The sequence below is a fragment of the Phoca vitulina genome, unplaced genomic scaffold (assembly GCF_004348235.1).
Source record: "Phoca vitulina isolate PV1807 unplaced genomic scaffold, GSC_HSeal_1.0 scaffold48, whole genome shotgun sequence".
Lineage (NCBI taxonomy): Eukaryota > Metazoa > Chordata > Mammalia > Carnivora > Phocidae > Phoca > Phoca vitulina.
In genome coordinates, this window is record NW_022589751.1 from 11,836,128 (window position 1) to 11,851,103 (window position 14,976).

The 14,976-nt window shown below is 47.1% G+C and overlaps 1 protein-coding gene across 2 annotated transcripts; it reads right to left on the bottom strand.

Moving 5' to 3' along the window:
- Positions 1 to 4,726: 4,726 nt before the first annotated feature.
- SLC25A28 (solute carrier family 25 member 28) lies at positions 4,727 to 14,409 on the bottom strand. Of its 2 annotated transcripts, none has more exons than XM_032432520.1 (4): positions 14,094 to 14,409; positions 8,070 to 8,298; positions 6,886 to 6,942; positions 4,727 to 5,571 (listed from the first exon to the last, which is right to left on the bottom strand). In XM_032432520.1, exons 1-4 carry the CDS (start codon positions 14,382 to 14,384, stop codon positions 5,054 to 5,056), a joined length of 1,095 nt encoding a protein of 364 aa, XP_032288411.1. In that variant the 5' UTR covers positions 14,385 to 14,409; the 3' UTR covers positions 4,727 to 5,053. The 2 variants fall into 2 exon arrangements, with proteins under 2 accessions (XP_032288411.1, XP_032288412.1); XM_032432521.1 differs by having other exon boundaries at positions 13,785 to 14,171.
- Between the last annotated feature and the right edge of the window lie 567 nt (positions 14,410 to 14,976).

The following is a 14,976-nucleotide window of genomic DNA, read 5'->3' on the forward strand; positions in this document are numbered from 1 at the left end:
CAGTATTTGACTGAAAAACTGGAGATGATAGCCTCGCCACATTGTCACCAAAAACTGACCATCACATAGGCGCAGCATCTACCCCGGGACCCCTACCTGCTCAGTACACGTTGGTGAAGTGAGATGGCCCATTCCTACCCCCAGCACCACTCCCCCAGGCAAACCTCAGTGTCTGCCCACAGCAGTATATTCATCCCACTGTCAGCAGGTGGCTGCTCAAGCCCAGTGCAGGGGCTGGTGCCAAAGAGGCACGATGCCGATGCTACAGGTTCCCCCAGTCTAGGGAGACAACACACCAGAGGAGTGCAAGATGGCCTACAGGTCCATTCCCGCAGGAATGTCTAAACCAGCAAGTCCCTTTCATCTTCTGGTAACTACCTTTCCCAGGTTCCTCTTTTCTAGATGATGACAGCCCCTCGGCCAGAGCTCCCGTCTCTAGCTGGCTCCCCCTGCAGGTCGTCCTCTGTCTGGGCTGTTGGTGTTGTCCTCAGACATGACTTCAGTCATCTCCTTCCCTGCTTAAGAACCGCAAGAGCTCCTCATTAGCTGCCAAGTCAAGTCTAGACACCTCTGTCTGGCTTTCAGGCTCCCCATAATCTGGCCCTCCCTGAGTGCCATGACAGCTGTCTTCATAGTTGTGAAGGGCTGTCAGAAGAATGGTTAGTCTGATTCCGTGCTGCTCCAGCAGGCAGAAGGAGATCCTAGGTGGAAACCATGGGGAGACCTAGGTGCCTCAATAGAATTACTCTCCTTTGTTTTTGCTGTGTGAATGTGGGCTCTGGGGGCGGGGGGTAAGGCGGTGTGTGTGGAGCTCTGACGACACGTGGAATATTGTGCGCAGCACCCACAGGACTTCTCTACTTACCAGCCTTAGGTGGCAGGAAGTCACAAAACACTGCACGTCCAGTCTGAACATCAATCGTGTGAAGTTTCTGATAGTTTAGACAGACTATTGTTTACCAAGCCTCCTAAATCAATGAGTGGAGACAACAGGAGGAATATTTTAGATTCTCAAGAAAATACGTGTTTGTTTTGAATGCCTCGTGTTTGTGTGCTACGCTGGGGTTAGAGGGATGGGCGGGAGCCCATTGATGGGAAGCCCTGTTGGCCATGGTGAGGAATTCAGCAACTTAGCAGGGCTGTGACGTGATCCTAGAATGGAGGCAGGAGACCATGAAGAATGAACTTTCTAACAGCAATGAACTTGGCAGCAATGTCATGGATGGCCTCGAGCAGCAGTGAGCTCCCGGACACAGGAGTGGGGATGGGGAACCCCCTCTCAGGGATGCTGCAGAGTGAAGTGGGGTTCCAGGAGGGATGCTGAGCAAGATGACTTCCAAGAACCCTCCCACCTCTGACATTCTCCAGGGGGCCTCCCATCCTCCCCTCCAACCCCAGATCTCCAGCCAGGATCTCTTCAGTGTCTGCAGAGAGGTGGCGCCAAACTGACTCCCCACTCAGAACCCTCTCTGCATACCAGCCTGCTCTCCTTTTTGTCATTCAGATTCTACGTACCCACAGCAATGCTCTTGACAATAAATTATTACAAGGGTGCAACTGAGTGACTGACAGAATAAGCTATTGTACATTCATATAATGGAATGTTGTGTGGCTATTTACGTGGAAGTGATGGAAGATTTAATAATATGGAAAGATGGGCACCATGTACTATCATGTGAAAGAAGCTGGTTACAGTGTGACCTGAATTTTGGATTTTTTTTTAAAGACTTTATTTATTCATCTGAGACAGAGAGATACAGAGAGAGAGAGAGCACGAGCAGGGCGAGAGGCAGAAGCAGGTTCCCTGCTGAGCCAGGAGCCCGACGTGGGGCTCGATCCCAGGACCCTGGGATCACGACCTGAGCCAAAGGCAGACGCTTAACCATCTGAGCCACCCAGGCACCCCTGAATTTTGAATGTTAACAAAAAAATGCATAGAAAAAATACTGGATGATGAGTACATCAAAATGTTGTCGTATTCTCTAGGTAATGGGATTGGAGGTACTTTCTTTTTATCTATTTTTAGAAGTTTTATAAAATTAGCATGATTTGACTTTTATTGGCTTTTACAAAATTATTTTTTAATTCTATTCATCAAAGCCTCCTCTTTCCCTTTAACTCTGACCTACACTTATCTTTTCTGTCTCTAACTCTTCTTGTTGGTTCTGTATAATCTACTACACGGGTGTGTTCTGTCTTGTGTTATTACAAGATTGTTTCATTCATGTTAGTCTTGTCTCTACAATTAAGAAGGAGAGTTTTCTCTGGCTAACCTGTGACTTCTTTTGTTGCTTTAGCACGATTTCTTGCATGGCATAGCACTGTGCAGGAATTGACCACTTGATAGTGGCTTGGTCCTGGATCCTCAAGGTGCCACATGACCTACCTGGCTTTCCAGAGAGGCCCTGGACCTGGGAATGCCCCAAATGCCCACAGCTCTCATGGGGATGAAAGCGAAGCTTGGCTCCTGACCCGGGTATTCAGGAACCAAGATTGTTCAGCCGTCTCGCACTGTTCTGTCTCTGTCTGCTCTAGAGATTGGACGAAGAGACCTGCAGAACCTAAGGCCCTGTCCGGATTCCAAACCAACGGTCTTCCAGCAGCTAGGGCACAATTGGAGACTGGAAGGTGACTTTTGCATTCTTTTCTCATTGTTCGTGAACGACATTAGAGCTGAGAGAATCTTTAGTGACTATCATCCTTTCAGACGTTACCCCGTCTCCTATTGTTAAGAAATGGTCATACTGCCACAGTGCCTCCTGTGGTCTGCATACCACGCCAGACAGCAGCTCTGTCCAGCCGACTGCAGGGACAGGTCTGGAGAGGCAGCCCTTTGTTCTCACATTCCATCTGTGCTGGGAGGCGGTGACTCTCTTATATTTTTGCCGGCAAACCCTGTGAAATGGCCTCTGCAATGATTTCCTCGTGCTCATTTTACTCTATGGGTGACTCAAACTCCAGTGGCCACCATTTAGCCATTACCGTCTCTCTTTTCCATCAGGGGCAGCGCAGCTTAAGCAAGGTTTAGAACAGGAGAGCCTGCTGTTCCCTTGACGGTTTTTTTCAAGTGTATTTGGACACGGTTCTCCACAGATTCTTGAAGTGCTGTCAGGTGGGAGGAGGACAAGATTTATTCTGTAACGGATTTCTATTGCAACCCTAACATCGCGCCAGTCTGGCACGTTCTGTCTCCCTTGCCCCAGTCCCGGTCCAGGCCACCGGGCAGCCCTGCCTGCGTGACTGTGACAGCCTCCCAGCAGGTCGGCCTGCCCGTCCAGTCTTGCTCCTCTAATCCCTCCTCAGAGAGCCTCAGTGATCTGTTTAAATTGTAAATCTGATCACACCACACCTCTGCTTAAAACCCTGTAATGCCTCTGTATTGCCTTCAGGATAAACTCTAAACTCCTTAGCATTGCTTTTAAGACTCAGCCCCTGCTTTGCTCTCCAGGTGCATGCCTTGCTCAGACTGTCAGCCCTGCCAAGTCCCTTGCGCACTGAACTCTGAACACTTCTTACTCTCTCTCACCTCTCTCCTCTAGGTTTTTGCCTAGAACATTTCCCTTCCTCTCTTCGCCTGGTTTAGCTAATTTGCCTTCCAGGTGTCACCTCAAATGTCACTTCCTCCAGAAGCCTCCCCTAGTCACCCAAGGCCAGGCTGGGTATTCTTACACGTTTCTTGTCATTTGATCTTGTAGGTGCCTGTTTACATTTGCCTTCCTCTCCAAACAATAAGCTCGTTGACAGCTGGGACGGTTTTATTTATCACTATAACCCCAACATCAGTGTCTGACACAGACACTCAATAGTTACTTAGTGAATGAATGAATGAATGAATGAATGACAGATGACATAACAAGGATGATAGATGGGTGTTCTTGGAGGTAGATTTCCACTCTGTGCTGAAGAACTTGCTAATAACTGGTGCTATCCAAACAAAGGAACAGACCAACCCAGGAAGCACAGTGAAAGCCCCATCCCTGGAAGTCTCCAGACAGAGCCTAAGTGGCCGTCAGGGGGGAGCTCCCTCAGGAGGCAGGTTGCAGTATGTGCCCTCTACGCATTTCCTGTCTGCAGGAAGGCACAATTAGCTTCACTTCCGGGAGCAAAAGATCTGGGTTGGGGTTTCAGTTCTGCACTTGCTGTGAGAACTTGAGCAAGGGACAGCCTCTCCGAGCTCTCCTTACCTGTAAAATAGAGATGGTGCTTGCACTGCCTACTTCACAGATTTTGTGAGAACCAAATGGAGTCATGTACAGTAAAGTACTTTGTGAAAGCCTTAAAGCCAAATGAAACGTATTATTATTTACCACATAATCTTTAGGTCTTGCAGCTTTACTGAATAACTCCTGTTCTGCAATGACATTAGAAAACAAAGTGCCACATGGGAAGTTGTACTTTGGCAGGCAGAGCTGGGAGAGTAATCTACCTCTTCTGTTGGCACGCCACTGTCCCAGGGAGAAGGCAGTAGTGGGGATCAAGAGTGCCTGTTTAGCTAGGATCTGTCAAAGGCCATGTTCCTGCCCTCAGGGAGATTCCTTGAAGTCTACTGTAAAACAAAGGGAGTAGGGCTCCAATGTCTTAAGTCACTGTGAAAATCAGCAGAAACCCAAACTATGGACATACGCGATAAACCTTCCCTTTGGGCCCCTTGATTGATGCTTAAAGTCAAGAGCAGTTGACAGCATTTCACTTCCCCTTCGGCAGAACAAACCCAAGGAAACCACTGAATTTAAAGGCTTTTTATTAGGAACCACGGGAATGCGCTGCTTATCCCTCTAGAACAGTCTAGAGCAGGTCATCAGGCCCAGGCTGGAGAGAGGTTGTCAAAGGTGCTGTGGTGTGCTTTGCTGCACTTGCTGAGGGCCCGGAGGAAAGGTGGCGGCCACAGAGGCTGGCAGGCACTGGTGTTAGCCAAAACACGGGCCTGGGGGGAGCCCTCTGCCTCCCTTCCGACTCCACTCGGGCTGGAGCATGCCAGCAGACGGAGAACGCGGCCGGAGCAGGCAGGACGCAGCAGTGCTGAGCGCTGGGCAGCGTTCTCCGCCGCTTCACCTCACTTGCCTGCCCTCCGCTCTTCTTGCCGCTTGGTGATCAGGTATTTGAAGAACTCGTACACAGACCATGCGATGGCTGTGGAGGGGATCTGGTAAATGACTCGAGCCTGCACCCCTCGGAAGTAGGCGGTCACCCCGCCTACTTGATACACCGTCCTGAAGGCACTGGCCATGCCTGTGATGTGTCCTGTGATGTTCGAGTTCAAAGCCAGGGATTCCTGGGTGTTGAGCAGTGTTTTGCAAACGTCCAGTGGGGTTGTGGCAGCAGCAGCTACAGCCCCAGCACAGGCTCCAGAGAGAACGTGGGAGCTGGGGTTGTACCGTCTCTGGGGGTTAAAGTGCTCCTGCAGGAACTCATAGGTCATGAAGTGAATGGCTTGGAAGGGAACATTCATGGTCAGCTGCGTGGTGTAGCTACGGTAAAAGGCGCCGGCCCCTTCATTTTGCCACACTGCCCGTACACAGTCTGTCACCCGGTGGTACGGTGAGTTGTACATCTGCATCCGCTGCTTGACCACTGGTGGTGCCGCCAACAAGACGGAAGGAAACGATGCCAGCGATCACCGGGGAGCAGGCGTATCCAGATTCAGAGTCCCAAGGCAGCGGGTCAGCCGTTGGAACGGAGAGAGAAGGAAAAATATGAGTGAGCTGTCACTAATACGTTAATACATTAATGTCTCATACATTAAGGTTTCCTTAACTGATAAAGGGCCAAAAAATAACAGGCCCACTTCTAGTAGGATTTCTTTAAAACCAACCAGTGAGCGGCACCTGGGTGACTCAGTTGGTTGGGTGTCTGCCTTCAGCTCAGGTCATGATCCCGGGGTCCTGGGATGGGGCCCCGCATCGGGCTCCCTGCCCAGTGGGGAGTCTGCTTCTCCCTCTGCCTCTGCCCCTTCCCCTGCTCATGCTCTCTCTCACTCTCAAATAAATAAATAAGATCTTAAAAAAAAAAAACCAACCAACCAGTGAACACATAATACATGTATGATTTAGAGACTCCAGAGGGTTTCCTTGAAATAAGTACCTACCTACTATCATTATCTTACCCGTTCATAAAACTCAAGACAAAAACTGACTCAGTGGCAGTGAACATAATAATGAACAGATAGCCCTAATAATCCCAATCCTCAAGTATGCAGAGCACCCAACTCTTATGACACGAGGATAGTTAATCCTCCTAGAGGAGAAAGGCTACCAAAAAGAAAACAAAATTCTTAACCAAGAAGACTGTGGCTTCAGTTTCCAAACATCTACTCCCTCAAGTGGATAACATGGTGTAAGGTCTAGATCTTCAGCTTAGGTTTGGCCCTTTCCACACCATTACCTTGCCAAGACAGGTAAAGAACTGGAATTTAAAGAACATGGCAACCATGTTATCCCTTCATATTTGTTTGAGTACCTCATTCTCCACCTAGAAAGCCAAGATCCAAGCAGCCATGCAGGAACTGAGCTCTACAATTTACCCTTTCATTCCTACTTCACCTCTTTGAAGAAAAGTGAAATAATCTGTTAAATTTTCAGAGGAGATCAAATCCACTACAGAGAGGACTTCCAAGAAGGCCCAGGAATAGGCCAAGTAGAGCCATATCTTTTTTCAGAGAAGCCCCAAAGACGAATGGAATCTCAATGAGTTTGCTTCCTAGGGGCTCCTCCTCAGTGCCGACAACATGGAGGGAGCGCCCTCTACTGGTAAGGCACAGCAGCAGAGAAGGCTTTCCCCCCAAACTGGCCAGCTGCTCCCTGGCTTTCTTCTGCAAGCAGAAATAAAGGAAAAGCCCAGAGATGCCGATGCAGCTGCCCACAGAGGGAAAGGTGGCGGAATCATTACCTTCTGCTGGATTCATGGCTGCATCATGCAGTAATGTTGCTACACACCCAGCCGCACCTGCAAAGGAGAAAACAACTGCCACATGCAAGGCCAGGAGAGGTCAAACCATCCACCGAGGCCTGGGGTGGGGGGGTGGGGGAGTGGCCAAGCCACAGTAGGGTGAGGGATGTAAGAGCCAGTTCAAAAGATGGGGACCCCTTACTCCTAAACCCCCATTCTGAGTAATGAAGATATTTGCTCCCACCAGCTTAGTAAGGTCACCAATCTAGGTGACCATAGGTATACTAGGAAGGCCTGGAAGAGCCTAGGAAAACAGCCCAGATTTTATAAAGACAGTTCTGAGAATAAACACAGTTCACGCCCCAGATAGGAACCAGAGCCACTGAGGCCAAGGGATGCCGGCATCAGCTGCCTCCAGTGGAGGGAGAACATGAGGGGCGGCGGGGTGGTCACATTTGACCCATAGCATCTCATCTTCCATCCTGCTGCCCCTGTGCTGCCCAGTCCATCTCCAAACTCTACATCTGTCCGACTAGACCTTTCCTTTGGGTCCTGAACTGCCGTATCCCTCACCACTCCTCTCCACTCTCAATTTGGTTTTCAATCCTCAAGCAACAGGCTGCTTTCTCTTCCCTTACTTCCACATAACCTGCAACCCTCTGGTTTCTCTGTGCATAAGTCCCTTGGCCCCACCCCAATTCACTTGTTGAGGCCTGGTCATGTCATCAACACCACAAACTGCCTCTGGTCAATTAGGATCCTGAAAAGGTGAGGCAAAGAGCAGGGGCTCCATTAATGTCCTCCTTGGGTGGCTGGGTCACCTCTGATCCTGCCCTGAGGAGGACAGCACCCAACTATCAAGAAATACACAATGTGTGTGGGGGGGTAGTTCAGTGTGTCTCCACATTACCAGGGCATTAGAAGTTGATGCAGGGAGATGAAAGAGTCGAGCTGGTAGGTAAGGGAAGATACTGTAACACTTTGTTGAGGTGGTCCCCAAAGAGGGGTGGGGTTGAAGCAGCCCGTTGTCTGAGAACATCAGGTTTGGAAGTCCCTCCCCTATAATCTGGCCTAGCCCAGCCCAGAGCTTCAGCTCCAAGCCATGCTGAGACTGGAAAGCATTAACAGCAGCAAAGCCCAGAGAGTTGACAAAGTGGGGGAACCAGCACAGGAAGGCTCAATACCGTTGGCAATATGGCTATTGCCCCCAGGGTGGATTACATCACTCAATGTCTTTTTTAACTTTTCGTAGCAGGCAAAATAGAGGGCGTGGGCAGGCCCTGCGCCTGTCGCTGTGACGTTCAGCCCTCGCATAGGCCTCCACAGGCCCTCTGTTCTTATAATCCTCCAGAGTGCCTCCAACACATTGCGATAGCGGGCGGCTGGGTCAGGCTGTAGGCTCTGCATCCGGGTCTGCAATTATAGAAAGGAGTGCAGGGTCAGTGATGCCAACTTCTCATTCAACTTCCCAACTTCGACACTAAGGCTGCGGGCACTTCTATGTGGAATTGTGCCAACATGCAGGAGTACCAACTGGCACCCGATTTTACTTCCTTCCAAATCTGTGTCCAATCTTTCCAAGACGTGGACCTTTCTTTTGCTAGTCATCTATGAGGGGAACACCGTTGCTGTCTCTGAGAATATCACCACTTGGGAAGTGTCCTTGAACTCTGAAATGATTCATAGCCCCAGCAACAAATATCAAGCCTGTGTTTCAGGAGAAGTTCCTTTTGTGCCTTAATAAACTCGGGCCAAGAGTTCTTTATAAATGGATTTTAAAGTCAACTATTTACTGTCTACAACATACTTTATGCATTATTTGCATGAGGCCCAACATTGATCCTAGGCCTGCTTCCTGATCGCACACTACATTAATGAGATGATAGCTTATCCTCTGTTATATCCTGGATGATTACCTGAACTTCTCGGATTATTCGGCATTGGCAGCTGGGCCTGTAGGTTAAATTCTTGGCAAAGGTAGCAACTGTAATCAATGCTACTCTAATTTCCTGGGAAAGAACATTTACCCTGAAACTATGAAAGGTGGAAACCAACCTAGTCCCTAAAACTGAAGGGATTTCCAGATCTCTACTCTAAACTGAATGAATCCCCAAATTGGCATCAAATAGTATCAGCCTTCATGAAACATAATCCTTGGAATTTCCAGAGTATTCAATGACTGGGACAAAAGTACATGGTAGACACTTTGTATAATGTTCCTGGACAAAGTTGGATTGAAATTTGGGAAATGAATCTTTTCGAAACATTCCCCAAATCACCGACTCTCAGGGGAAGGGTGTGTCTCCTCATGAAAATCTCTTCTTGTCTGTTGATCCATTTCAAGATTAAGGTAGCATGAAGACTAACAATATAAAACCAATGTCCAGTGCCTGGAACAGAGGAAGCACTCAAGATTTGTTTGCTGAATGAATGAATGAATGAATGAACAAATGAATCTTAGCTATCTGCACCAGTTCACAAAGTAAGAAGTAGGCTATCAGTGAGTCAGTAGGCGCAACTAAAGCCCAAGTACAGTTTAAATTCCTGCTTCACTCCAATTACTGATTCAATTTGAACCTTCCTTTGGCCATCTGGAATCCAAGAGTACTGCCTCTTCTCAAGAGCGGGGCGGGGGGGGGGGGGGGGGGGGGGGGATGGACGACGACTAACCAGATTAACAGGTCCTAGTTAGCTGCAAGCAATCCACATTCCTCTAAAGTTATTTTCTCCTGCTTGCTACTAACAAAGAACTGGAAGCTTAAAAGGTTAATTACTGCAAGTTCAATCAGAAATACAGTATCACTTTTTACAATCTGACACATTCATTCTACTTCTCAAAAAAAAAAAAAAAACCAAAAAAACCAAACACCATAAATTTCCAATAAAGGATATGCTTATGAATCTTTCATATCACCCAGGGGTATAGAATCCATTAGAGGAGTTATTCAGTGACTACAGGTTTTTGCTGGCTACGGCTGCTGATAAAGATAAACTCGGTCTGGTTTCCATAGGTTTGTTTGAAACTGATCTTGTATAGGGAGATTGTTCAGAAATTGCATTGCTCTGCTGAAGTCAGTGGAATTATTTGGGCAACCAGCCTCGAAAGGTCTGGCCTCAGAGATTTGGCATCTTTCAACCCCAAGAGAAACCTGGACTGAAAGTTACTTTGAACATTTTATACACGCCTCTACTTCTAACTCACAATTCTACTTATACCCTTATGGAAAGGACCCAGGCATAAGCTATGCCAAATAGAAAAATCAATATGGCTCCCCAAATGTGTGAGCCAATAGATCTTTCTTTTGGAGAAAAATGAAATCTCTACAAGTTTATGAATAGCCTTTAATTATTTAAAAAAAAAAAAAAAACAAACACTGGCTTTGAAGAAAAGTGAAATGAACTAATAGGGAGATAAGTGGTTTGGTAAAAGACAAGCCACATATGAGTCAGAAAGCCTGAGTCTGAGGCCCTGCTTTGCTAGATGTGTGGTCTTGGATATGTCACTTAACCTGAGTTTACATGAGACTAGGAATGGCTCATGGGGCTGTTGTGCGGATTCAAAGAGGGCATGTAAAAGCCATTGGTAGTTTATGAAGCACTAGAAATAAAAGGCTTTTTATCGTATCCAAACACGATTCTTGGACATATTTGTTCATATCGTAGAATTTATAGATTATGGCAGTGTTGTCTCTTGTACACATCATTTCACAACTGTACACGGGCAACTAACTGGTTCTTAGCCACTAGGAAATCAGGTTTAATTTTGTATTTTTTTGTTTTTACTTTAAAGTTTCTCTGTGGCTATAATGATTTTTATGTCCAGCTATTAATCTGGAGGTCATGTTGAGGAACGAGCACTATTGTGAAACTCTGTGCCTTGCTTGGCTCTGGAAATCTACTTCTGGGAGGCTGCATGGAAGGCCTGAGAGTCAGACTGCATTCAAATCATGATGGTGCCACTTAACTTGCTTCCTTTTCTTCATCTGTGAAATAATGAAAATGATGTATACTTCATGAAATTACTTCAAGGATTAAATGAATAAATATATGTAAGGAACATCAGTTAGTGCTTGGCAAACAAGAACAAGTGCCATTTATCGAATAATAAGTATTATTATTGGATACAAGAAAGTCAAGTAAGCCAATGTTTCCTAACCTTTCATTGGTGAATGTGTACAGATAACCGTTTACATCTGGAGTTTGGAAAAGATTTCCCTTGCTCTTTCTCTCTTTAACTTATTATGTAAGTAGATTCTTTATGTCACCATTACAAAGCCAAAAAGTAGCACCTTGGTGACAGGTGGGTACTTAGCCAGATGATTGTGAGAAGATTCTGACTACTTAGGCTGCAGAGCCTATCCCTATAGTCAGTCTGGTGTTTGCCTCTGAGGCCCAGAAAAGGAAAACTGGGATATATTTGGGCTCCCAAACCTCCCTATTGTGACCATATAAATAGTTGGCTGAATAACTATGGCCTGGTGAGGTTATGCTAGGTTCCTTCCAACGATACTTTAAATCAACCTGACCCTGGTAAGTGGCTGGGGTGCACAGGTTTGCACGCCAAGAGGCAATGTCGACTTTCACTTGCAAACACGGTGGTTGCTGTTTAGGTTCCAACACAGATACCTGCCTCTAGTCTTCGGGATGGTTGGGCTGCTCTTCTTCTCCACCACCATTTATGGTGAAAGAGGAACTGGGAAGCCCTGGGACAAGTGAACTGGGAAGTCCTTTCTGAAGGAAGAGATCTGAACTTTCATGTCTGCACAACAATGTCTAACATCCTACTGACATTAAATCTTACAACCTAGTTGTTCCCTCTAGTCATTTAAATCCCAGCATTAATGGCAAATGAAAATGATTCTTCTAAAATGAGCTTTTGTATCTTTGAAGCCTCTTGAGCACTTTTTCCCCTCTGGATCAAATAATTATTTCTTTAATATAGGGCTTTGAGGCATGACTGTAATGTCATATGACTAATTTTTTTAAAAACAAACACTTCAAAGTTTATGTAAGTGAATAAGAACTGTTCTTCAAAACAGTTACCTTGGAAGGCTAGAAGTAACTTATTCCAGCAATGCTGTGATTATGCAAAATATTTCTGGAACTCCTCTTTCAGAAGTGTTCCCTCAGTGGGTTTATCAGCCTCAAGAATAAATCAGTCTCCTTGCTTTCTGGTCCTACCTTCTCTTTGTCTCCAATCAGTATTACCCGTTTTGATCTTCCACTTATCTGTCATTTTTTATTCTGAATGGTCTGTTACTAAAAAAAAACAAACGAACAACTCCATTTTGTCACAGGGCAAAGCTTTTCCCTCTTTAAGAATATTCACCCAAATATTCTGGAGGCATTTCTAGCAGAGGAATCTATAAAATATTTACAGCAACAATATTATGTAAAGATATGGAATAAGGAGATAGCCTCCCAAGGTAATGGGACAACACTTAAGTTGATAAGTTATAGTAATATTTCTAAGTCAGTCACATTATTACATTGTATTTTTCAAGTCATTAAATAATTTCCATTGCTTTCTTTGATCTAGTTTTCATTTGATACCCATCCTGAAACATAGCACCCTAGACCCTGCTCTCTCCTCACAATCTAAGTATAGTGAAGTTACTTTACTTTGCAGTTTGGTCATTTTAATTTTTTGATATATAGCATTAACAACTCACAGTCATTCAACCTAGACTTTACTACATAAATGTCTGAATCTTTTTTATTTGTACTTACCCACTTTACATTTTAATACTGTTAGAGCATTAACCATCCTCTTACTTCTCTCGCATGGATTTTACTGTTTGTTTCTATTCCTCTCAATTGACAAGGGTATTTAAAATTCTAATATCCATTTTAACCAAGTGCATCTACCAGTTTCAATAGGTATGACTATTGGTAGGAGTTGCCTTGCAATGTGCTAGAGAACTATCAACTCAATGTCATTCACAAAGCTTAATGAGCACTTTCCCCATTTATTCATTCACACTACTAATGAAAACATGTGAGTACCGGAACCAGGGAGAAGCAGAAAAGATAAGATTTTGTATTTCCCAACTCAATACTCTCTCCTTTTGAATATGTAACATTTTCCTAATTTGAGGAAAAAACACACATCAAAGAGCTGTGAGGATACTGTTTGACTATTACCCTTAACATGTAAAGGAGGTGTCAGTCTCTGTCAATACATTTATTTCAACAGTCCCCTGGAATTTACTTTTCATTCAATTTAGCCCTCACTTTTAGAGGTTGGTACCTTTGCTAATGCACAAGAATAAGAACTATAAAGAACCACCTGTTCCCCTCTTCACCTAGCTTTCTTCAGAAGCACCTCACTTCTTTACCCACTAACCAGTCTGCTTGGTTGTGGCTACAGCTAGTTTTTACGTTCACAGGAATCATGCCTTCATGTTGCTCCCCTTTCATTTTCAATATCATCACGCTTCCCTTCTAGGCAACTCTCCTTTTGTCAACTTCACATGGCTAAAGAAATACACTGTCAGGTCCATCTCTTGTTTGGGGGCTGATGGGCTCCCTGCACATACGAAATCCTAATCCCAGTTTAGGTTTCACGTTCAGGAAATAGGTGGGGTATCATGCTTGCTGCAGAGAAACCGAAACCTTTTCCTGAACATGGTCTTTCCCAAATTACTTCCAGTCTGGAACTATGAATTCTGACTGCACAAGTGATTTCCAGTCACTCATGGGCTAAGATTTAATAAGTAAATACTTCATCTAGCTGAGAGATATCAGATTTCGGTTCCTGCCCCATCACTTTTAAGGGTAGACACAGCAAGAAGCTTGTAAAAGCACTCGCCCAGAGAACATCTCAAGCCATTAAGATCCTATTCAGGGTCTGATTCACCCCAGTTGGCTTCACCTTAAATCAAGTCAGTATTACTTACCTGTTCTATCCCATCCCACCCTATTCCTGTTTAGTCCCAGCTAGGATCCAGGACTTTGGCTGACAGATTTTCTTTCCACAGTCCCGATTCAGATCTCACTGTCGGTTAGAAATGGGTCCTGGTTCCTGGGTGGGTTCCATTCCCAGCCGGGACCTTGCTTGCATGGAGTATCGGTCGAATCGTGTGGCGGTGGCAGGAGCCAGGAAGAAACCCATGTCGGCTCCGGCTCTCGGCCGGGATCCTGGCTCTGGACAGGACCCAGGGGTGGGGTCAGCCCCAGGTCGGATTCGGAGCCGGTCCAGGTCTCACCTTGACGCAGTCGATGGGATACATCACGCAGTGCTCCAGGATCCCTGCCACGGCGCCCGCCACCATGTGCGTGGTGACAGTGGCTCCAGCCGGCAGCGCCTCGTAGTCCGGGCCGGAGTCCGGATCCTGCCGTACCGGGGGCCTGCAGGCCCCGGCCTCCCCGCCGCCGGCCCCCCGGCCCACGCCCCGCTGCAGCCACCCGTCCAGCAGCGCCGACTCCCCGGGGCTCCGCCCCGGCCCAGCCGCCGGCCCCCCCGCCACACCGCCAGCACCCCGCCCCTCCAACTCCATCCACCCGGGCCAGCTGCGGCGCCCACCCTCGCCGCCGCTGCCGCTGCCGCCACCGCCCCCCAGCCCCGTCGTGTCCGCCTCAGGCGCGGCCCAGAGAGCCCGGGGCCTCCGGCTCCCGCTTGGCTCACGGACACACCCCTCAGCCAGCCATTGGTGCGGCCGCCAAGTTAGCCCCGCCCCTTTGCTTACGTAGGAAAAAGATGTCTGTGGTATTAGAGAAGTTGCCTGTCATTCCTCCGCCCTGCGGCGTTGCTACGGTTTAGGTCCCACCCCTTCCCCTTTGATCTTGGAAGCTTCTTGTTTATTGGCCATTGATTGGCCAACATATAAGAACAACCCGCCCACTGACTTTTCTTGGGGGCGGGAGAAACTTAAGGGAGAACTTTGATAGGCTCAACCACTCTTGATACTTTGACCGCGGCCATTGGCCCTCACCACGTCGGGATCCGATTGGCTACGGGAAGAGAGCGAAGAGCCCAGGGGCGAGAGAGACCGGATTTGGGCCCCAGACTAGCGCCTGGGGACTTGCGGGTGCTGCAGGCGGGGTTCTCTTGGGGCGTGGTGGGGGGGGTGGTGCCAGGCCTTCAAGGTC